The sequence below is a fragment of the Oryctolagus cuniculus genome, chromosome 6 (genome assembly GCF_964237555.1).
Source record: "Oryctolagus cuniculus chromosome 6, mOryCun1.1, whole genome shotgun sequence".
Lineage (NCBI taxonomy): Eukaryota > Metazoa > Chordata > Mammalia > Lagomorpha > Leporidae > Oryctolagus > Oryctolagus cuniculus.
In genome coordinates this window covers 31,599,745-31,623,019 of record NC_091437.1, presented here as the reverse complement: position 1 = coordinate 31,623,019, position 23,275 = coordinate 31,599,745, and the positions used below count along the sequence as shown (strand labels likewise).

The following is a 23,275-nucleotide window of genomic DNA, read 5'->3' as shown; positions in this document are numbered from 1 at the left end:
AGAGAAAACCGAGCCTGTCAAGGCGCCTGCGCGAGCGAGCGGGCGTGCCCCGGAAGTGGTTCTTCAGCCTTGTGACACGTAGCAACGGGGCCAGTGAAGGCTCTGAAATTGAGTTTTGGGGAGTATTTGAGGCTCCTGGAGTTAGAACTGCCGCTGCTGCCGCCGTCTCCGCGTTTGGTAAGTGCCTCAGACCGTGGCACCGTGTGCGGCGTCTTCCCGCTCCGACGCAGCTCGCTGTGCTGCCGGCTTTCGGCGCCGCGCCCCGGTCCTTTCGCTGGGACCTTCGCTCCCCTTTAGGTCTTTGCTCTGACGCGGTCCCTGCATCTCAGGGCGACCTTGCGGGAGTCTGCATCTCCTCCCCGGCGGCCCGCTGTCCGTTTTGCAAGGCGGCAGCCGTGTTGTTAGCTGTAAAGCGCTGTACCGAGGTGAGGAATAAGCTTTGCTCGTGGCTGATGTAGACTCCGGTGGAACAGCTCTTCCCGTGAGCCCTTCCCTAACCGAAGGCATTTCAGCTCCTTGAAGTAGAGGCGCCTTGGTTTCTTTGGTCCTTCAACCAGGCTGCCCTGCAGTTGCTCCCTCGTAGTACGGAAGAGACGTTTGTTGCCTTCTAGGGGCGTTTGCTGGAGCACAGTGCCAGGAGCGATTTCGGTGGGACCTCGGATGTTCATAGCATTTCCCCTCCTTTTCCTTCCATTGCAGATCGTTTGCCATGTCAGGCTTTGATAACTTGAACACGGATTTCTACCAGACAAGTTACAGCATTGATGACCAGTCGCAGCCGTCTTATGATTATGGAGGAAGTGGAGGACCCTACAGCAAGTAACTTTTCAAGTTTCACAATTTATTTGGCCTGCAGTGCAGTGAAAGCATCTATTCAGTGTTCTGCCTAAAATTGAATGCGTGCACGTGTGTCCCCTTTTGAGAATGTGATTTTGCATACTTTCCCGACTCCCAGCGAAATCTGTGACTCTGGTTTGGGTTTGAAGGAATTGCCTTATTTAGAGTTTGGTATCTTCGGCTGGATCTTACGATGTGATTGAGTGGAACAGTAGTATGTAGATGAACATGGGAGTTTTACATGCCCAGAAGATAGGCTAGTTTGTCCACAGGACCAGTTAAAAATTAAGATCTTTTGATGGTTTGGTAGTCAGCAAGTCCAACATTTGGACTTTATCAGTGCTGGTTGAAAATGCTTAGTGACACTGCTTAATGGGGTGGCTCCTTATTGTGAGTCATTAGGTGATTTTAATATAGCAACTTATCATGTTTATTACTGGTACTGAAACATGATGAATATTATGGTTAGTAGCTTGTAAGTTACCTGTTTCAGGTTGGGAGGGCCTCCAACCCTTTAAGACTTGCCTAAAACAAAAAAGATCTTTTTATCATAGTGAGTTGCAACCAAAATACAGTAGTTGAAGGCTTTCTACCAGTTCCTTCTAGGACACTGTACTTATAGTGTCTTAGAACTTAGAAGAAATTTTGTCAGCCTCTTGTCAGATGAAGGAGTTTCCAAGATTGCTTGGATTGGTTCCTTTAAGAATCTCGTGAAAATTGGGCCTGTTACCTGGGAATACATGCATACATCCACTTAAATGCCCTTAGAAGTGCGCATATAATGTGAGACAAGTCATATGTCATCCTATGTTCATCTGTGGTTCCTGTAATGAAGAATATCCCAGGATAAGGGCGAGGAAAGGTTGTGTACCCCAGTCAGTCTCTGAGCAACGTGCAGTAATAGAATGTGTCTGAGTTTATAAATTTGAATGAAGAGCCCAAGAATTAGAAAAATAGGAAATCAAAATCAGCCTCTGTCTCTGATCTGTCTTGGATAGGCTATCCTTCATGTAACCAACCCCCCGACACCTTAAGTGGTTCGATCAAGTCTAAAGCACGTGAAACAATGAGAGTATGTTAAAATACCTGCTATGTGAAGTCTTCAAATATTCCTGGAAGTGCATGTAAAAAAAGTATTCATGGATTTCATTTTTTTTTTTTTAGGACTTATTTTATTTATTTGAAGGAGTTACAGAGAGAAGTAGAGCAGAGAGAGAGGTCTTCCATCTGCTGGTTCACTCCCCAGATGGCTGCAACGGCCAGAGCTGTGCCGATCTGAAGCCAGGAGCTAGGAGCTTCCTCTGGGTCTCCCACACGGGTGCAAGGGCCCAAAGACTTGGGCCATCTTCTACTGCTTTCCCAGGCCAGAGAGCCAGATCAGAAGAGGAGCAGCCGAGCCTGGACTAGAACCGGCGCCCCCATGGGATACGTGCGCTTCAGGCCAGGGCTTTTACCCACAGCGCTGGCCTCTCTTTTTTTTTTGCACCAAAATAAACTTGTCTTTCTATCGCATTTTTTCACATACTTTTTGAAGTACCCTTTTATCTATGAATTATGTTTTTTAATTTCTGAAATTCTCAATGTGACAATGAAGATTTATCTCTTTCAGTCAATTAGCTTGGCACAGTTGAAAAAAACTATACTGAGAATTCTTTAAAAAAAACTCTTATTTAATGAATGCAAATTTCATAGGTACAACTTGAGGAAAACAGTGATTCTTCCCCCCCATACCCACCCTCCCACCCCCACTTCCGTCCCACTTCCTACTCCCTCTCCCATCCCATTCTTCGTTAAGATTCATTTTTACATAACTTTATGTACAGAAGAGCAACTCTATACTAAAGACTTCAACAGTTTGCACACACACACACACACACACAACTAAGAAATGAACATTCATGTATTCACCTCTTGTATCTTTTTGTATAATATTGTATAATCTTAATTGCTCTGTGTTGATTGTAGGTTTGGCCAGAGCACACAAGGTAAATCCTTGTTTCTAGCAGCAATAGTGCTTTGGAGAGCCTGTCTCTTTAGCCAAATGATCTCCATGATCAGATGCAACAAAACTACTGCATTTACATTGCAACCTGCTAGGTTTATCTGTCTTTTCTTTCGTATCTCGTCCTTGTTTGGATCGCTGAAAGGGGGTAGCCTCGCAATCCATTTGTAAATGGGCTCATTTCAGTTCTTCACCCACCAGTTGAGTCTGTTGCTAACCATTCTCACAGTTCCATTCCAAACAAATCACATGCCAGGAAGCACTGCTTTATGACTGACGAAGTTTCCTCCATGTAACATCACTGCCACTTCAGTCTCCTTCTTAGCTTGCTAAGGAATTACTTGTTTTGCTGGCTTGTTAGCGAAAATCAGCTTATAATTTCTAGCTCTCTGTTGCAGAAAATCTAGGTTGAAATAGTATACTGCTTCAGTTGTCTTCAAGTTTGACTTGACTTAGGCCAGCGCCATGGCTCACTAGGCTAATCCTCCGCCTTGCGGCGCCGACACACAGGGTTCTAGTCCCAGTCGGGGCGCCGGATTCTGTCCCGGTTGTCCCTCTTCCAGGCCAGCTCTCTGCTGTGGCCCGGGAGTGCAGTGGAGGATGGCCCAAGTGCTTGGGCCCTGCACCCCATGGGAGACCAGGATAAGCACCTGGCTCCTGCCTTCGGATCAGTGCGGTGTGCTGGCCGCAGCGTGCTGGCCGCGGCGGCCATTGGAGGGTGAACCAACGGCAAAAGGAAGACCTTTCTCTCTGTCTCTCTGTCTCTCTGTCTCTCTGTCCACTCTGCCTGTCAAAAAAAAAAAAAGTTTGACTTGACTTAGTCCATAATTCTACATTAGTGCATAAAGTGAGCGTTAGTATTTTGCAGTTTCTTCTGTGGGTATGTCACAGGTATCATTTCTATGTCCATATACCGTCTCCCCACCCTCCAAAAAAAATCATATTGAACAAATCCTGCGCAGTGCATTGTGGATATGCTTATAAAATATATAGTACTATTAGTCACATATTTTTAAGAATTAAAAGGTGTTGTGTTCTCATCTTCAACTTAACTGATGATACCTTTATGAAATACTTGAGAACTTTCACAAACTTAACAGTAGCCAACCAGTATATGAAGAAGCTCTGTGGTTATTGATGGTACAGAGTACGTAGGAGAGTACTGATTTGGTAAATGCTCCTCTTCCTGCTGTGGAAGTGTGCTTTAATTTGTAATGATCATATTTACCATACCACTTTTTGGTTTAAAACCAACAGTAGTGTGTCAGGAACAGTTCCTACCAGAAAAGAAAAATAGTAAAAGTCCACATTGTCTTTCTCTCATTGCATCTTTAAAGTGGACCGATAGGACCACCTTTGAAATGGTCAGTTGCTAACAGTGTTTTTCTTCTGTACTTAAGATTTACTGTTCCATATCAGTGGTTCTCCACTTGTGGACTGCAGACCCCAGAGGGCCCTTGAGACCTAGAGGAAGCCTCTAAGGTCAAAAGTTATTTTCAAACAGGACTAAGACTGACTTTGTTTTAAGTTTGATGTTGCAAAAGCACTGGTTGATAAAAATTGCTGCTCCTAGAGACTGAATCAAGGCAGTGATATCAAATAGCTGTAGTAGTTGTTGTATTCTTCATCATCACATGCTTGTTGGAGTGGGTTGTATTTAAGTTTTTTCCTGATCGAACAGTAAGAATTGTGGTTTTACTAAATTCTGACCCTTGAGCATACACATTTCTTTAATATTCTGTGTGACAAAAATGGGAAGGTCATAAACACTTCTATCACATACCAAAGGGTGACGATTTTCTACAGGAAGAGCACTTGAGCAATTTGAGTTGCAAGCTGAACTAGCTGCTCTTTCGTAAAAACCATTTTTGCTTTTAGGAACAATCCCTGGGGCCAGCGTTGTGGTGCAGTGGGTTAAGTCCCTGCTGTGACGCTGGCGTCCATATGAGTATTGGTTCAAGTCTTGCTGCTCCACTTCTTAGCTAGCTCCCTGCTAATGTGCCTGAGAAAGGAGTAGAAGGTGGTCCAAGTGCTTGGGCCCCTGCCACCAACATGGGAGACCATGTAGAGTTCCAGGCTCCTGATTCGGCCTGGTCTACTCCTGGCCATTGTGGCCATTTGAGGAATGAATCAGCAGATGAAAGATCTCTTTCTGTCTCTGTCTCTGTCACTCTGCTTTTCAAACAAATAAATCTTTAAAAAAGCAAAAACAGCTGCCACAGAGACATTGGCTGTTCAGACTTGAGTATTTGGCAGATTTTTTTCTTAAACGTGAATGACCTGAACCTGTCACTCTGAGGCAAACAGCTGAAAATATGTGTTACCAGTGGTCACATTCAAGTTTTCACACAAAATGAGGATTTTGAAAGACTTGAATTCATCACTGTAATTTGCCAACTTTCCAGTAATTAACATTTTTCTGATAGGAGCAGTGGTGATTCTAACAAATGGAATTTTATTTTTTAATTGTAGAATTGTGTTAATATTTGGAAGATAGACCTAACATACTAGTATTTTCTAAATGGCTAATGCATGGTATTATAAAATCATGCACTGATAAATAATTCATTCAAAGAGCAAGGTAGTTCAATATGTTTTAATTTAACAGGTCTAAAAATTATCTTCATGCTGTTTGCAATTCTGTTTTGCAGCTTAAATTTTTAAAACTACTTTTTTAAGATTTATTTTATTTTTTTTTTGAAAGGCAGAGTTAAAGAGAGAGATCTTCCATCCACTGGTTCACTCCCCAAGTAACTACAATGACTGAGACTCAGCTGGCCTGAATCCAGGAGCCAGGAACTTCTTCCAGGTCTCCCATGTGGGTACAGGGGGCCAAGCACCTGGGCCATCCTCCACTGCTTTCCCACGTGCATTAGTAGGGAGCTACATTGGAAGTGGAACAGCCAAGATTTGAACTGGCACCCTTATGAAATGCCAAGTACCTGTGCTGGAGGCCAGAGCTTTAATTTGCTGTGCCACAGCACCAGCCCCATGTACTTTATTTTTGTTTTGTGATGTAGCACAAATAAAACTTCAAGAGAATCAGAGAAGTTTTTCCATCTGTATGTCTGCAACACTAGACTTTCAGAACAGATTGAATGCATAAACAGATACAAGAATGTCTTCTGTTAAACTAGCTATTGATGGAATTTCCAGAAATATAATAAAGTACCACTTTTCTCCATTTTTTTCCCAATTTATTGCCTTTAATGCCACATAACAAGACACCATTATAGAAAATAACAGTGTTCCACTAATGGAAACGTTGTAAGATCCACAGGGTGATGGCAAAAGAACGGCCTGGAAACCAGACAAGGCCACATGGGCATGCTGGAACCCCCACCTCTAGCACATATTAGTGGTACAACCCTGGGCAAGTCACACAGCATCGTTCTAACTCCATGCCTGTCAAACAGGACATTAACTTCACAGAGTTGTTTCAAGGATTAGCATCAATGCAGAAAAGTGGCTCCCTGGGTGTTGAAAACTGTCAACTGTGAGTATTGATGCTGGCGATTACTTCACTCTCCATTTGTGAACTTAGTGCTTTTAAGGCTGCTGCCAAGCCCAAGGAATGAGTTCTACAGGAGCAGTCTTGGTCTGGAGTTCCCTCTTGTTTTTGATATTGTAACATTCTTGGAACATCTGGTAGTTTACCTATAAATGTCTTCTTTAGGTGCATCTGAGCCTATATGCGCTGCCCATTCCAAGACTCAGAACAGTATGCTTGTTCCTCATGTAGACTTGAGTATTTTCTTCCCACCTTCATAAACTGGAACGTGGAATAGTATTAAACAATTTAAAAAAAATATTTATTTTAACAGGTTACAGAGAGGGAGAGGCAGAGAATCTTCCATCCATAGGTTCATACCCTAAATGGCCATAATGGCCAGAGCTGGGCCAGGTCGAAGCCAGGAGCTTCATCCAGGTCTCCCACATGAGTGCAGGGGCCCAGCCGTTTGGGCCATCTTATGTTTTCCCAAGTACATTAGCAGGGAGCTGGACTGGAAGTGGAGCTGCTGGGACTTAAACTGGCACCTATATAGGATGTCAGCACGGCAGGCAGTGGTTTAACCGCTACGCCACAGGGACGAGCTGTTTAAAAGTATTCACTTTATATGCATCCCTGCCCTCTAGTGACTAGAATGATTATTTCTAGTAATGTATTCAACTGCTCCCCTTTTTTGTAAAAAAAAAAAAAAAAAATCCACAATTTAAAAATCTACTTAACCACCAGCAGGAGGAAAATCTCTTTCTCAGGAAATCTGGCAAAACCAACCAGTTACACATGATCTTCTTGATCAGAATATCTAGCAGCAGTCAGAGTTAGCGTCTGAAGACGAATGAATACAGGTGGACCATTTGGAGGCTGCTGTAGGCTCTCGTCTTTATTTTAAAACATTGGTGGTATTGGTGCTAAGCACTTAATATTAACACATTAGGCATGTTTCCCCTTCAGTATTCCCAAACTCTTAAGAATTTGGCATTCATGGGCTTCATCCTTCCTTCCTTCCTTCCTACCTACCTACCTACAAGCATGTGTTTATATAACAGGAAGCACAGGCACATTTTTAAGAGCAAAAATCTGGACTCCTAAAATGAAAACTTTGCATTGCTTATCTATCCCAGAGTACTAATAGAGATTGCCTATCACCCTAAAACACTTGCCTGTTCCATGTTCAGCTGTGAGCAGGGCAGCTTTAAACAAACAGCACACTGATCTCAGACCCAGAGCAGCCCCACGTCTACTTCTCTGTGTCCATTACCTCCCACGTTGACCCCACGTGGTGTGTGTCCCTACCACTTAATAAATCAGGCAGTTTTCACAACCAAGTCCAAGTCTGCACATGAACCCTTCTCCAGTAACAGGAAACCTGAAAGGTGAGTCTCACTGAAGGTTGACAAGAAGTCATCTTCGTGTAAACAGTAACATTTATGAACTCTGACGCCAAAATAACTAAAAACCAGGGCCTAAGAATACTGCCTGTTAAAGAGCAGAAGTTCAGAAATGACCCACCTTGTATTATTGAATGCCAGTTGTCAAGTCTGTGAGAAACTTCTACACAGACAGGGGCACACAAGTGTTAACTAACGCACATCTAGGTTTGAAATTCACAGAGCTGAGCCTTAGATAAATAGCCTTGCCAGTAGTTTTTTAGTTTGCAAGTCTTGGCAGATGATGGAATGGGGCACACACTCTGGCCTGTGGTGCTTGCAGCCAAGCTGGAAAGCGCACATTTGTACACAGGCAACCCCTGGGGAAGAGTGACAGACCTGTTTCGCCAGGCGCTTTTTACTAACTGCAGCTTTTGGGTTTGAACTTTCGCCTTTACACACCTACTTCAGGATCTGGGAGCTTCTGGGACCATGACTTTAACCACTGCACTTCCACTGCAGTGATAGCAATGCACCGCTTCAGTTTCGTCACTTCCGCAGACGCCAAAACACCTTCTCTGACATATAAAGGCACTGGAAAGTGAATTTCCTGGGAAACACAGAGCTGGGCCCTAGCATCTTTGTGCCCAGGAACGCTGAGATAAGTCCAGTGATCAACACCCCATGCACAATCGTCTTCCCAAACTTGGTGTGTTTTGCAAACTCTTCGTTTACATGCAGAGGATTGGTGTCTCCCATAATTCCGAGAAGGCAGCTTCGTCGCTCTGTGTGAAAGCCCCGCTCAGTTGCTACCGGGCTCCCACTCTGAGGTGCACATGCTTGCAGCGCATGCTCAGCACAGGGTGATTCAGGCAGATGCTCCGCTGGAGCTTACCAGAGGCGTGGGCTGCAGATCATGGGGAACATCAACAGCACCCACAAATTGCATCCACTGGGGTTCATGGCTTGCTTCTGCCTTCAGATGGCAGGCACCAAAGAATATTTTGAGAGCGGAAGGTGTCTTCACTTGGTATTGCCATCCAATCCGAGTTCCCTACTGTTACCAGGTGAGGCATGGAGAAATGGAGGCACCTGAGTCCCTCTGAAAGCACTTTTCGCCTTTATAGGATCCTAACAAGGTCAAAGAGCTCCACAATTTGACAAGACTGCTGCTGCATATTCTCAAGATGGCTGAGGAAGTCTTCTCTTCATAGGTTAGGACGTCTATGGGCGAGGCAGCCGTCAGCCTCCCCAGACAGCTCCTTCAGGGCTGAAACAAGCAGCTGCTTGAGCTGTGCGCCATTCAGTCCAACTCCGCATTCTTGAAAGTCAGGCAGTCCTTCATGTAGTGGTACTCAGAGGGGTTTTTGTATACTACTCTTTGATATGTGGCCGCTGGGGCTGGCACCCTTTCCAGTGCTGATCACGTGGTACACCCAGCACACTGTCCTCTGGGCCCGCTCAGTCCTCCTGGCCACCCAGTGCTGCGAGGACGATCGGCTGGAGCCCACAGGCACCTCCAGTAGCTGCTTCCCCTGAACTACACCGCCCCTTCTCCATCTTATTTTTTTGAAAATAGTTTTTTCATAAAAAATGTGTATGCTGAGATGTAATATGTGTTGTTTAAAGGAATTCATTTAAAGATCTGTTTTAATTTCTAATATAAATATTAATAACTAGTAATCCACATAAATAAAACACTTTGGAGTTTTTAATAAATTTAACAGTGTAAAGCAATCCTCAGACCAAAGAGTTTTGTCTATGCTCTTCTTGGTTTTCTATTACAGACATGTTGTCTCTCAGACATTAAAATAGAGTTGAAGCAGATTGTAGAAACCTCCACATGGAGTTTTTGCAGATTTCATAGACTAAGAAGTGAACTTCTGATAACAAGGATCAGCACAATAGTGTCTTGTACTAAGTCAGGAAATGTTGATTATTGTCTTAGTTTAGCTAGCCCTATCAGGGATACATGTGTATTTTTGTTGCTCACTTGTGTGTAAATAGAAGGGAACATCTTTGCATACCAAAAAGACTGAGAAAATACAAATATAGAACAAAATGCCACACCCCTGTAAGGTAGGATCGTCGGAATTTTTTTTTTATTGCAGTTTAACAGGTTCATAGATTACTATTGTATGTCCATATCACAAGGTGTTTACTGATTATTATTTATATTGTTTTCCCCCCAGTTTTATGCTGTTAAAATAATGCTACAGAGAATTCTACGTTGTATAGCCAGAAAAATGAATAGTACTTTTTTAAAGCATGTTTTGGGCTAATATGGTTAGTCTTGGCAGTCACATTGGAATCTCCAGAGGGGTGTGTACATCTGAAAACACACCATTAGTTTGATTTGCTTTTGACAAGATTTTCAATTAATTTAAACATTGGCTTTAATTTTAAAAGCACATTTTTTATATATTTCTAAAGCACAACAGTAAAATTGTAAAAAATAGACTAAAGCGTCTCTAAGGTTTCTCAGCCTTAACTTTCTTAAAAATATATTTTAAAATAATTATTTTATTTATGCATTTTTTACTATAAAATTAGATTAGTCGCACTAGTAGACAGGTCATATTATTCGAGAACATAGTAAAACAGGAATTTAAAGATGAGGCCTCAGTATTCTTCTGTCCCCTCTTGTCATTAAAATAGCCATATTGAGGGCTCTCTCTCTGATATATAGTTGCTGTAATGCATGTCAAATGAGACAGTAGATATACAACTACTTGAAAAAGTTAAAACCCTATTCCAGTGCAGTTGGTACTAGTAATGTTTTGTTATGTATTTCACAAAACATAAGTGTAATTTATTGCAGTCTGCTTTGAAATTGATGGCTCTTAAGGAAGTTTGTACTTGCAAAAATAATATACTCTGAAGATTTGAAGAAGAATGATGATCCAATAGATATCCATATTATAATAGCAAATTACAGGCAAAGTTTGTCATTCTTACCTTACATTCACAGTCTTAGGCATATATTTTATTTCACTGGACTTTTTTTTATTTTATGTACACTCACCAGGGAGAAAAATAGGTGAGATTTTATATTTGATGCTTGTTGAAGTTGACCTAGTATTTAAAAGTTTAGTAGTTAGTGAAGTGCTTAGGTACCGCAAAGTGGGTATCAGCATCATCAGGAAGATTCTCTGTAAAACAGCTGACGTCTCATTGCAAGTGATTATCTTGATTTAGTAATCATTCAGCAACCTTGTATATATATTTAACAAAAAGCTTGAAAAGTTGAGGTCCTAGGAATTGCATGACTGAGATTTTCTGTCACTTGGAATTTAAAGGATACCAACTATTGGGGTATCCCAATGGTTGTTAGCGATTGACCTTCCTTTGATTTACAGACAGTATGCTGGCTACGACTACTCGCAGCAAGGCCGATTTGTCCCTCCAGACATGATGCAGCCACAACAGCCATACACCGGGCAGATTTTCCAGCCAGCGCAGACGTATACCCCATCTACTCCCCAGACATTCTATGGGAACAACTTCGAGGATGAACCACCTTTATTAGAAGGTAGGATTGATTGTCGCCTTGGATAGTGCAGAGTGAATATCCCTTGTCCAAAATGCTTGGCACCAGAAGTGTTTCAGATTTTGGAATACTTGCATAGAGTTTACAAGCTGAGCATTTCTAATCTGAAAATCTGAAGTCTGTGGATCAGCGATGCTCAAAACTTTATAGTATCTAGCTAGTCAGTGAAAGTACATTTTAATTTGGAGAAATTATCCTTTTTTTTAACCCGTTATGTCCCATTATCCTTTATAGACACCTATAAAGACTTAAATTGAACAGTAAATATACTGCTTATGGTAATTTAGAAATAAATTTCATTGACAGATTCACAGAATTGAAAACCTGGGACTTAGAAAAAAATGATGTTGTAGAAGAAACTTTTCTTCTAAGTAACTCATTTTAAAAAAACTGTATGTGAAATCATATTGGGCCAGCAAGGACCAGATTTTTAGTAGATCTTTTAAACTGATAGTAAAGTATGTCAGTATCTGAACATTTACTTTAGATTATTAATTTCTGTCATCAGAAGTGAAAGGAAATAATATGATATTGATTATTCTACATGGAAATAAACTGGTGGAACCTTTGACATCACTGAAAAATAGTCATTTTCAAAAAAGAGTCTAATTCTAATCCTTATAAAATACTAGTTCTGAGCTTTTTTTTTCAGGGAGAGAGATCACCTCTTGGAAAAAAAGGGGGGACCCCCTTTAAAAGGCAAATAAAGTTGTGGAGACTTTTCAGAAAAGTGCACACATGCGAATAGACATAGCTTTGTATACAGTTTCATGGGGCCTTTATATATTCCTGATTCCACCAGTGAAGAATTCTTTACTGTTGACCCCTCTTTTCTAACCAGTCAGTGTTGAATAAGTAATGATGTCTGTTTCATCGTGTCTGTATTCTTTTCCATCACCAATCCAGAAATCAGATAGTTGTGGGAGAAGCACCACAAACTGTACAGTGATATTAATGATATCACATCATATCCAGTATTGATCGATCCTCTTTTGCTGTTAGATCTTTTATTTTGTATCCTGTTCCAACACAAGTTCTGGTATATTAAATTGTATCACGAATATTAACTGACTTCCTTATTTTCTTTTCTTTTAGAGTTGGGAATCAATTTTGACCACATCTGGCAAAAAACACTTACAGTGTTGCATCCATTAAAAGTAGCAGATGGTAGCATCATGAATGAAACAGACTTGGCAGGACCAATGGTTTTTTGCCTTGCCTTTGGAGCAACATTATTACTGGTAAGATTTTTTTTAATTATATTGAAAAACAAAGAGATAGACAGATTATCCACTGGTTTGCTTCCCAAATGCCTTCAGTAGCTGCAGCTGCGATGGGCTGAAACCAGGAACCCAAGTCCAATCCTTTTCTCCCACATGTTTGACAACAAGTACTTGAGCCGTTACTTGCTGCCTTCCCGGGCATGCGTTAGCATGAAGCTGGAGTTGGAAACAGAGCAGAGATTCAAACCCAGGCATGCTGATGTGGGATGTGAGCATCCTAAGCGGTATAAAAACTGCTGTACTAAGCGCCAACCCCACTGGTTGAAGGTTTAGTTTCTAGCTCTCAATTTGAGATTAAAGAACCAAGCATTAAATGTTCCTTCAAAAGCCAGTTTAGAAATTCTGCTTACTAAGTTTTGATGTGTTTTGAATAGTATTGAGTTGTTTGAACTTATGCCTATTACATCAATTCTCTATCAGTAGTAAGAATTGGATAGTGTATTTTATTTTTTTTTTACAGAAGAGTTTTTAATTTATTTATTTATTTATTTACTTGAAAGAGTTACACAAAGAGAGAAGGAGAGGCAGAGAGAGAGGTCTTCCATCCGCTAGTTCACTCCCCAATTGGCCACAATGTGGCTGGAGCTGTGCCAATTCGAAGCCAGGAGCCAGGAGCTTCTTCCGGGTCTCCCACATGGAGGCAGAGGCCTAAGGACTTGGGCCATCTTCTACTGCTTTCCCAGGCCATAGCAGAGAGCTGGATCATAAGTGGAGGTACCCCATATAGCATACCGGTACTGCAGGCAGCAGCTTTACCTGCTACGCCACAGTGCCGACCCCTGGATAGTGTATTTTAAAAATCATTTTTTATTCCAAGAAACAGTCCAGGTATTATGGAAAAACAAAAACAAAATAGATAAATAAATGTGGCTTTAGTTTTTCATTAGACTTCCTTCATATTTCTTGGAGATTGATAAATGATAACTTTTAATATTTTTTTTAAATAATAGCATTTTGCTTATTTTTAATCTCTGGAACTTGTGTGGTGTTTTGCTGCTGAGCTGATGGTTATTTTCCTATGTATATTTTTTTTAAAGATTTATTTAGGCCGGCACTGCGGCTCATTAGGCTAATCCTCCACCTGCGGCACTGGCACTCCGGGTTCTAGTCCCAGTCAGGGCGCCAGATTCTGTCCCAGTCACTCCTCTTCCTGTCCAGCTCTCTGCTGTGGCCCAGGAGTGCAGTGGAGGATGGCCCAAGTCCCTGGGCCCTGCACCCACATGGGAGACCAGGAGAAACACCTGGCTCCTGGCTTCGGATCAGCGTGGTGTGCCTGCCTCAGTGCGCCAGCCACAGTGGCCATTGAGGGGTAAACCAACAGAAAAGGAAGACGTATCTCTCTGTCTCTCTCTCTCACTGTCCACTGTGCCTGTCAAAGATTTATTTATTTGAAAAGTAGAATTACAGAGAGGCACAGAGAAAGAGAGGTCTTGGATCAACTGATTCACTCCCCAAATGGCTGCAACAGCCAGAGGTGAGCTGAAACAAAACCAGGAGCCAGGAGCTTCTCTTGGGTCTCCTACATGGGTGCAGAGCCCTAAGGCCTTGGGCCATCCTCTGCTGCTTTTCCAGGCACATTAACAGGGAGCTGGATCAGAAGTGGAGCAGCCAGGACTTGAACCGGTATCTATATGGGATGCCGGCACTGCAGGCGGCGGCTTTACCTGCCAAGCCACAGGGCTGGCCCTCCTATGTATTATTTTAATGAATTAAAACATTGGAGGACAACAGGTTTTTGTCCCTCCTTTGAAAGAATGTTAAAGCATATTGAAAGCAAAAAGAAATATTATAGTAATATTTATCAGTCTGCATTTCTAATTACAATTTTTGTTTATTTGAGAAGAACAGGGGTAGACAGAACTCCCAACCACTGGTTCACTGCCCAAATACCCGGGAGCCGGGAACTCAGTCCAGGTCTCCCACATTAGTGGCAGGTGCTGGAGCCATCACCTCCAGCCTCCAGGATGCACACTGACAGGAAGACAGGAAGCTGGAACCTGGGGCAGAGCTGGGACTGTTCCCAGGCAGTCTGATAAGGGATGATGGTGTCCCAGGTGTTATTGTAACCACTGTGCCAGGTACGCATTTTGTTTTATGTTGTATCTGAATTATTAAAGATAAATGATGGAATGGATAGAAGATGAGATTTTTTTAATTGGAGGAGCTATGCTTGAATTCAGCATACATACTCAGTTCTTGACCAAACGTTTTGTTTTGTTTTGTTTTGTTTTGTTTTGTTTTGTTTAGAGATTTCTTTTACATATTTGGAAGGCAGAGTTGTATTGAGAGAGGAAGAAATAGGCTGGTTCACTCTCCATATGACCATATTAGCTGGGGCTTGGCCAAGCCAAAACCAAGGGGTTGGAACTTCAGCCTAGTCTCCCATGTGGGTGGCGGGGGCCCAAGTATTCAGGCCATCCTCCACTGCTTTCCCAGGCACGTTAGCAGGGAGCTGGATGGGAAGAAGAGCAGCTGGGACTGGAACCAGTTCTCATATGGATGCCAGTGTTGTAGGCAGTGGCTTAATCCACTGTTGCACAATACTGGCCCCCTTGACCAACTTATTTAACCCTTCAAATAATAATCCTAGTATTACAATCCTCTGCTGCCCAATTAACAGGATTGTGTGGAGATAAAAAAAGAAAGATTATGTGAGACTTTGAAAAGGTAAAAGCATTGCTGAAGTATGAGATTGTGTTATTGCATGCATGAGTGCAGGAATCAATAAACTTCTTCACTCTTAATCTAGTATTTTCAGATAAATATTGATCTAAGAAGAGAAGTCTCAGGGATTTTTCTACTTGTTGATTTATTCCTTCATTCAAAAGGCAAAGTTAATAGAGAGAAGGAGATAGAGAGAAAGAGATCTTCCATCTGCTGGTTCATTCCCCCAAGAAAATTTTTTTGTATTACCTCATCGAAGGACTGAGAAGATCTTCCATTATATTCCTTTTGCCTTTTCTTCTCCCTTCCCTAAGAATTGTGACTTCCTGTTTATCCTGGATTCTTTTCCCCTAAGTCTTCTACCCCCAATGAAAGTGAATGATTAAAATATTTCTGCTGGTAAAAATATGATACCTGCCAATGGGCATTTGGTTTGAATTAAAGGCTTTCAAATGATATGGGCTGTTATCCAAACATTATGAATGACTTTCCATCTTGTCTCTTAGTTGATTTACTTAAAATCAACCAGAGTTCTTTTTAGGAATCTATTTTAGGTTATTTACCATGATTTTGTCTCTTAGTTTTATGCCAGATTTTAAACTCAAGTGCTAAGTGTAAAATAGAGAACAAATGTTTGTGTATAGGGAAGTGATACTTCAAAGAAGGGTGTAGAATCCAGACTGCTCAATCTTTTACTGTCCTTGGGTAAAGAATATTTACCTCTGTAGATTTTCATGCTCATGAGTTAAATGTCTTTGGTATATACCATTTTAGGTGAAATAAGACCAAAAGTAATTGTCCTTTGCCCTTTAACCTTTAATCTTTTCTCTTCCTGTAGGCTGGCAAAATCCAGTTTGGCTATGTGTATGGGATCAGTGCAATTGGATGTCTAGGAATGTTTTGTTTATTGAACTTAATGAGTATGACAGGTGTTTCATTTGGTTGTGTGGCAAGTGTCCTGGGATACTGTCTTCTTCCCATGATCCTGCTTTCCAGCTTTGCAGTTGTATTTTCTTTGCAGTAAGTACTGATCTTTATTTTGGAGTTTGAGTTACCAGTTCTGTATAATAAGATTGATTTCATCATTAGTTTGAGATAAATCACTGGTTAAGCAAACATCAGGTAATGTTTCTTATATGTAGAGACTTTCCTACATGCTTTTGGGTGATAAACAATGGGAATGAAAATAAATTTTAAAATCCTCATACTATCTCTGCCTTTACTGCTCATCAAGAAAGTAACTGGTTTTGTGTTTGTTTTCCTGTGTCATAACAATAATGAATTCAAGATTTCTGGTTGTTAACTTAAATATTACATGGAAGAAGCTCATGTCATTAGTGTTAAAATTATACTTACCACGTTTGGTTTTTTTTTAGATCATATCTGATTTCTTGAAGCTGTTGAGCATATGACAAATGTGTGAATGAGAAATATATAAAGAAGCTCTTTGATAGCTGTTTAACTGAAAACGAAACATATTTTTTTTGCCAGTAGAGGCCTATTACTGGTCTGTTGTGTTCTCAGATGTACTTGTAAGCAGCTTCAAATATTTGTAATTTTTAAAATCATATTTTAGGTTAGGTTAGAAATAAAGGGCTAATAACTGCTGATGCAAATCCTTTGTCAACTGTTCAAACTCCCCTTTGTGGCTAGACCTGGACACTGCCAGTGATCAGGCTTCCTTACACTTAGAAAATTACGCCTAGAAAGTTCAAATGGAGAAGTGCATATACCAACTGCTTGCATCTTAGTAGAAACTTGGCAAGATGATGGCTTTATCATGTTCCTACTTGACATAAGAATGTTTGGGATTTTCATTGCCAAAATTGCTTTACCATTCTCATTTGTTAAAAACTGATACATTTCAGTTTCACCAGAGTTATTGCTTAGTAAACAGTGTTTCTCAACCAGGAACAGATTTGCTTCCTGGGAGACATTTGGCAATATCTGGAGGCAGTTTTGGTGTCATGGCTGTGGGCAGCAGGAATGCTACTGATATTTGTAGGGTAGAGATCAGAGGTGCTGCTGAACATCACAGCCATACGTAGTTAGCCCCATGACAGAGACATCCAAGCTCAGTTGTCAGCAGTGCCAGGGTTGAGAAACCCTGTATTCACAAAGAGCACAATGTCACTGTTAGTGAGCTTTTTATCACAAGAAATCTCAGCATCCCTGAAGTCACTGAGAGGTGCATTTTGACGTGTGAAAACCCTCTTGATTATTTCTGCATATGTCTACATCTGAATTTAAAATACTTTTTTTCCCCCAAAGAGGATTTTGAAGTGTTCTTACACAGCTCTTCTTTCTCCCCCTTTTCTTTGATGGTTTCAGAGGTATGGTAGGAGTCATTCTCACCGCTGGGATTATTGGATGGTGTAGTTTTTCTGCTTCCAAAATTTTTATTTCTGCGTTAGCCATGGAAGGACAGCAGCTTTTAGTGGCATATCCATGTGCTTTGTTATATGGAGTCTTTGCCCTAATTTCCGTCTTTTGAACTGAATTTACCTGGGACATGGACATCAGTGGGCCAAATACACATAAAGGACCTTGAACTCTTAAATTGGACCAGCAAGCTGCTGCCGCGCTACTCTGATGCAGATTTACGTTTACGATTGGAGCCGTGGAAGGAATATGGATCTGTTGTTCATTTTTATAGAACTTCTGAACACTATATTGGATTTTCCTGCAGTGTGACTAGCTTTAAGTGTTTCTGTTTATACAAATAAGAAGTGGTATTTCTTTCCTGTTCCTGCAGCCTTTGAGAAACAACTTTTTTCCTTGCAAATTGTATTATGATGTTTTTGATAGATTTTTATCAAACCAACCACAAAGCTTATAATCTTTCTTAAAAAAACTCAGTCATAGTAAAGAAGACGCAAGACTTCTTGTAGAAATATTTTTCCAAGGAATTAGGAAAGAAAAATTGCCTGTCTTCCCATGTCAGGTGCACTTGAAGCAACAACAACAACAAAAAGATCCATTGTAGACGTGTATGAGTTTACAGTTCAGATGTTTGAGATTCCTGTAAACCAGTTTTGTGGAAGTTTTGCTGAAGATACCAGAAGTTCACAGTCTATCTTATTGGAAACATGAAATGTGAATGCCTGTTTAGATACTAGTGTTAATTAAACCATTATGGCTAGATTGGCTGCATTAATGCTCATACTTCGGTCTCCACCTTGCCTAGAAAAAGAAAATCACTAACCTTTTTGAGAGAAATATTTAAAATTGCAGTTTCAGTATTGCAGTTATCAATGTAAAGTACATTTAATGCTTATTAATTAAAGTTTTCCCGAGTAATTTTAATTGTGTGTTTGAGTTACTTTCACCAAAGCACTGTTCTCTATGTCTCATTTTCTTAATGGGGTTGTGATTTTGACTCCCAGCATTAGCCTGAGGTTTAACATGGAAATCATCTAATAATAGAAAAAAATGGATTAAATGAGAAGCAGTTTACTTTGAGTTTCATTATTTCTTTGTATTAAATTTATTTGTTTTATGTTGCCATGCTGTCTCACCAGTGAATTTGTAGGAAAATGCCATATATCCTGTATGTTGGTCATAAGCTTTTTCTAAAGAAACTGCCTCTGTGGAAAAAGCTCGGAGTTACAAGAAAGGCATGGGGAGGAAAATGCTGTCTTTTTTTTAAAGTGCAGACTCAGACTAAATAAAAAGAAATACCGAACTAATGTAGTAATTGATTCTTTTTTAGAGTAAGTTTTCAAGAATTTTAAAAAGAGTTTGAGATAAATAAAACTTTTTCTTAAAAGAAAATCATACTTTTTCATTACTAGCCTCACATTAATATGTTTTCTTCATTAATCCTTAATCTTCTGGAAAAACACCTTTACTAATAAGTAGTTTTGGGCTGAGTTTCAAACTTACCAAATTGCTTTAGAATATTTAATATAATCTATGTATAGTAACATCACTTTTTTGATTTTATAAATCCACACAGATCCTTCGAAGGCAAACATAATGGATGCTTCCGTTACTATCCACTTCTTTCTAATAAGCAATGTAGATGATGCTTTGAGAATTAAATTCTCTCCTTGTTGGGCAGACTTAAGACTTCATCAGCAAATTCCCCAAATGGATCAAATTACTTTATTTGTAGCCTTCCCTACCCCCAACAAAAATAGTTTAAATTATTGTTGTAGAGATCTTTGGTGTTGGTGATTATCTTTTATTTAGCTCTCAAATTATATGATGTAAATCTTTTATATTCAACTATTGTATCAAAAGAGGCATACAAGGAAATGTCCTTCAGTTCTAGTTTTTGCTTGGTTACATGAGGTGTCATGTATAGCCAAAATTTCCATTGTAAAGCTCTCCAGCTAAAAATTATACACACACACACACACAGTTACATAGTCATTAAAGACTGATCTACCACATCTCAAAAAATACCATGTGGCAATTTTGTTTTCTACCATTGTAATAGATTTCTGTTTTTTCTCTGTTAAGTTAGAATAAGTATCTGCCTTGCTTAACGGACTGTTTAAACACAAGAAACATTCTGAGCATAGCTAAAAGTTCACCCAGTGATTGTTGCTGAATAATGAAAGCCCTGTGGGGTGACACATTGACACGTGCCATATCTCACACCAGATCTTGCACTTACTGAGTTGGAGTAGTGAGTTCATACTCACACCAACATATTATTCAAGAATGTGCACAAGGACATACAGTTGATTTTGCGTATTTATGTAAAGATATATTTTATGGGTCTCCTATAACTGTTTATAACTAGAGTTAAGAGTTGTATAACTAGTATATGAAAACAGGCATTATTTCTGCAGAAACAGTTTCACAGATAATGCAAAGTCTCATAAGTCTTAAAATACTGTCCTGTTACTGGCATCCAGTCCAAATGAATTTTTAAAAATCTATCTAATGACGTGATTTTGGGTAGAATTTAAGTAGTATAATGTCTGAAATTTAAACTTAATATTATGCATTGTTCAAATTATTCCAACCTTATTTAGGATCAATTGTTTCTAAAATTCAATTACGCAATTATATTTGTGGTACTTACTACCTACAAAAAAAAAAAAAAAGGTTTCTATTCTGAAAATATGGTCTCTGTTTCTCTTAGAAGTGGAAGAATTTAGAACTTTGGGTTAAAAGAAAAATGTAGCATTTAGTATCTTATCCTTAGAGGTTAGTGTGACTCAATCATGGAGAATTATAGGAAACAAGACCATATTTAGAGATCAACCTGCTGTCATACAGTGCCAATCTAATGTAATGACTCAGCCAAGTTGCCTACCTTGTCTTGTGTGTGTGTGTGAGAGATTGTATGTGTTTTTGATAGAACAAATGTTTAGCCCTCCATGAGATAGTATCAAAACTTTTCAAAATAATACAGCAGCTCTGTGGCAGATATGTGGTGCCGTATGTTAAGCTGCATCTTTGGCTGCCCATATTCTGTGTCTGAATGCTGATTCAAGTCATGGCTCCTCTGCTTCTGATCTAGCTCCGGCTGAGGCACCTGGAAACCACTTGAGTTCCTGTCACCCACCTGAGAAACCCAGATGGAGTTCCAGACTCCTGGCTTCAGTATGGCCCAGCCAGGGCTGTTCAAGTTGCTTGGGGAGTGAGCCAGTGAACACACAATCTCTCTCTGACTTTCCTCTTTCTCTGCAAGTCTGCCTTTTAAATACATACACTCAGATCTCAAGGTAGAGTTCATAGCTTGAAGCATGCTTACCAAAGGGTAGCGCTGGGCCTGCCTCAAAGTGCTAGCCGGAATAAGCCTCCTACTCTAAGAATGCCCCAAGTTAAATCTGTCTTCACAAACCCTCCACTGACACTTTGTGTGAGTGCATGTCAAATTCCAGCTGCTAGTTCCTGATGATCTCTATTCTTATAAATTCCAGTATTCAAGTAGAAGTACAAATGATTTCTTGAGCCATTTATCTGTGATTGATGATATGCTTGTTTCAAAATGCGAACTTTAGGAATGGAACAGACAAAATCCTAAGTACCATTTCAAAGATGCTACAGCAGATGAGTAAACAAGAAAAACTTTTTTCTTGTTAGTGTGTGTGTAGGAGTTGCAGGAGGGAATAGCGCTAGCAGATTGTCAAGGGTTACCGGAAACGCCTCAAGGAGAAATAGGCTTATGTGCTTTAAAGAATAGAAAAGAAGGACCCCTCAGGCATCTAGTATTTGCTTTCACAAAGTATAAATAAATTTGGTCCAGCCCCACTCTTAAGCTCTGCACCACCAATAAAGAAAAAATAGTTTTTTAAAAAATTCTATGATTTTATATTATTCATTTGAATTGTGGTACATTACCACTATTTAGATTTTAGTATATTACTTGGTTCCTTAATTAGATATGCATTTTATAACCAGGCAGTAAGCAGAAATGAAATATTAAATATTTAAATTATTGATTTTCAGAGTTTGACAGAGTACATAATCAGAAGTTTGTTACATTATTAATCAGAGTGGTGACTATACAGAATGAAATCTGGTAGTATGCAGTTCTGATTTTGCATCAAAGATAGAAATATTTCTAATGCCCTGTGCACAAAGTTCCTGTTTTTAATGAAGAACATTATCTGCCAATGGAGCACAATGTCCTGTGTTTGTGCAAATAAATTAAAATGATTACATACTCAAATGAGGACTAATTAAATCCAGAGCTGTTCTCATTTAAAAGCACGAAATTTTCTTGAGCACATTAGGTTCTAAAATATATTACATTTTTTTGTGAGCTTAACTAATTATGCTTACCTTGTGTATATAAATTTGGTTTATTTCACTGAATCTGTCGATAGTTTGCAGTGTAATTATGCATTTAGATGTTTTCAATCATTATTCAGCACTTGTGGTATACACACATGAAGAATAAAGGAAAAACAAGAAAATAAATGAAGTAATCAGTAAGAACATTTACAGTGCTTGTAAATTATCCTTTTTACTTAAGTGGCTTGTTCTGATTCTCCCAAAGCTAGACAAGATAGTATAATTTTTCCCAATTAAAATATAATTCAAAAGAGTGTCTTTATAAAATATAATGATGTGTTTGCCTACGGTTTTCAGGTTCATGGTCTTTTATAGAAAACATTTAATGACTGCATAGAATCTCCATACGCCCAGTGGTCCTTAAAACACGTTTATTTTCTGTTTTCATCTCCAAAACGTAAACATTATTTCCTTCTCTAGTTGTGCTGTCATAATTGTAAAGTTTAATACTGTCATACTGCAGTAGAAAGGAATACATTCTTGATAAGCTGTTGCATCATGGATGACTCAAAAATACTGTGTTAAGTAAAAAAAAAAAATACAGAAATGCACATGTCATATGATTCCCTTTATATGAATTTTCAGAAAAGGCACAGAAAGCAGATTGGCAGTTGCAGAGGTGGCACTGAGGACTGACTGCAAATGAGCAGGAGGGGACTCACTGAGTAGTGATGGTTGTACAACTGTGTGTTTACTAAAACACGAAAGTGTAGAGTTAAAATGGGCGGCTTTTATGATAGATAAAATGTCAGTAAACTAAAAAAAAAAAATGAGAATTGGAAATTGCAGGTAGAGCAACTGCCAGAACATTTGCATTTTTAGAGTTCAAGAGAAGGTTTTAGGATGCTCTGGAAAAATGCAATCCCCAAAAAGTGAAATTGCCCTCCAGATTTCTCTCCCCACATAGCTCTTCTTCAAGTAGATTGGTGTAGATTTTATCAGAACATACACACATGTACAGTCTTCCCCTCCCTCCTTCACTCAGTGGTTTGCATCTATGTAGGAACCAGACTCTACAGTATGGGATGCAGTTTTCCCAAGTAGACAGTTAACTGCTATGCCAAGCATCTGCACTCACCCTTCCCCTACTTTTTTTTGTTAACATAGCAGTCAATCTATTAGGGGCATTAATGTGCTAAGCACTAAGATTTGCTTCATCATTTTTATTGGCTGAATTTCATTCTGTGAACAGAATTTAATTAACCAGCCTCCTACTGTTGGACAATCATCCTGCTGGGACAGAGATCCCATTGGGATTGCTGTACTTGTTTTCTGAATTATATATAGCACTAAGACTGCATTGGT

General features: G+C 39.8%; 1 protein-coding gene and 1 pseudogene across 1 annotated transcript; one reads left to right on the top strand and one right to left on the bottom strand.

Moving 5' to 3' along the window:
* On the top strand, positions 1-18,896 carry YIPF5 (Yip1 domain family member 5). Its single transcript, XM_002710278.5, has 6 exons — positions 1-177; positions 700-819; positions 11,074-11,246; positions 12,360-12,505; positions 16,050-16,231; positions 17,543-18,896. The coding sequence occupies exons 2-6, from the start codon at positions 710-712 to the stop codon at positions 17,703-17,705; spliced, it is 774 nt and encodes a 257-aa protein (XP_002710324.1). The 5' UTR covers positions 1-177; positions 700-709; the 3' UTR covers positions 17,706-18,896.
* LOC127490633 (ribonuclease P protein subunit p14-like) lies at positions 8,738-10,666 on the bottom strand (annotated as a pseudogene).
* Positions 18,897-23,275: the final 4,379 nt, after the last annotated feature.

What these genes read in the sequence shown, in the direction of transcription:
- YIPF5 (XM_002710278.5), top strand. Translation starts at nt 710, where the DNA reads ATGTCAGGCTTTGATAACTTGAACACGGATTTCTACCAGACAAGTTAC. An exon ending in AGTGGAGGACCCTACAGCAA is followed by an intron (nt 820 to 11,073) that starts GTAACTTTTCAA and finishes TTTGATTTACAG; the next exon opens with ACAGTATGCTGGCTACGACT. An exon ending in TGAACCACCTTTATTAGAAG is followed by an intron (nt 11,247 to 12,359) that starts GTAGGATTGATT and finishes CTTTTCTTTTAG; the next exon opens with AGTTGGGAATCAATTTTGAC.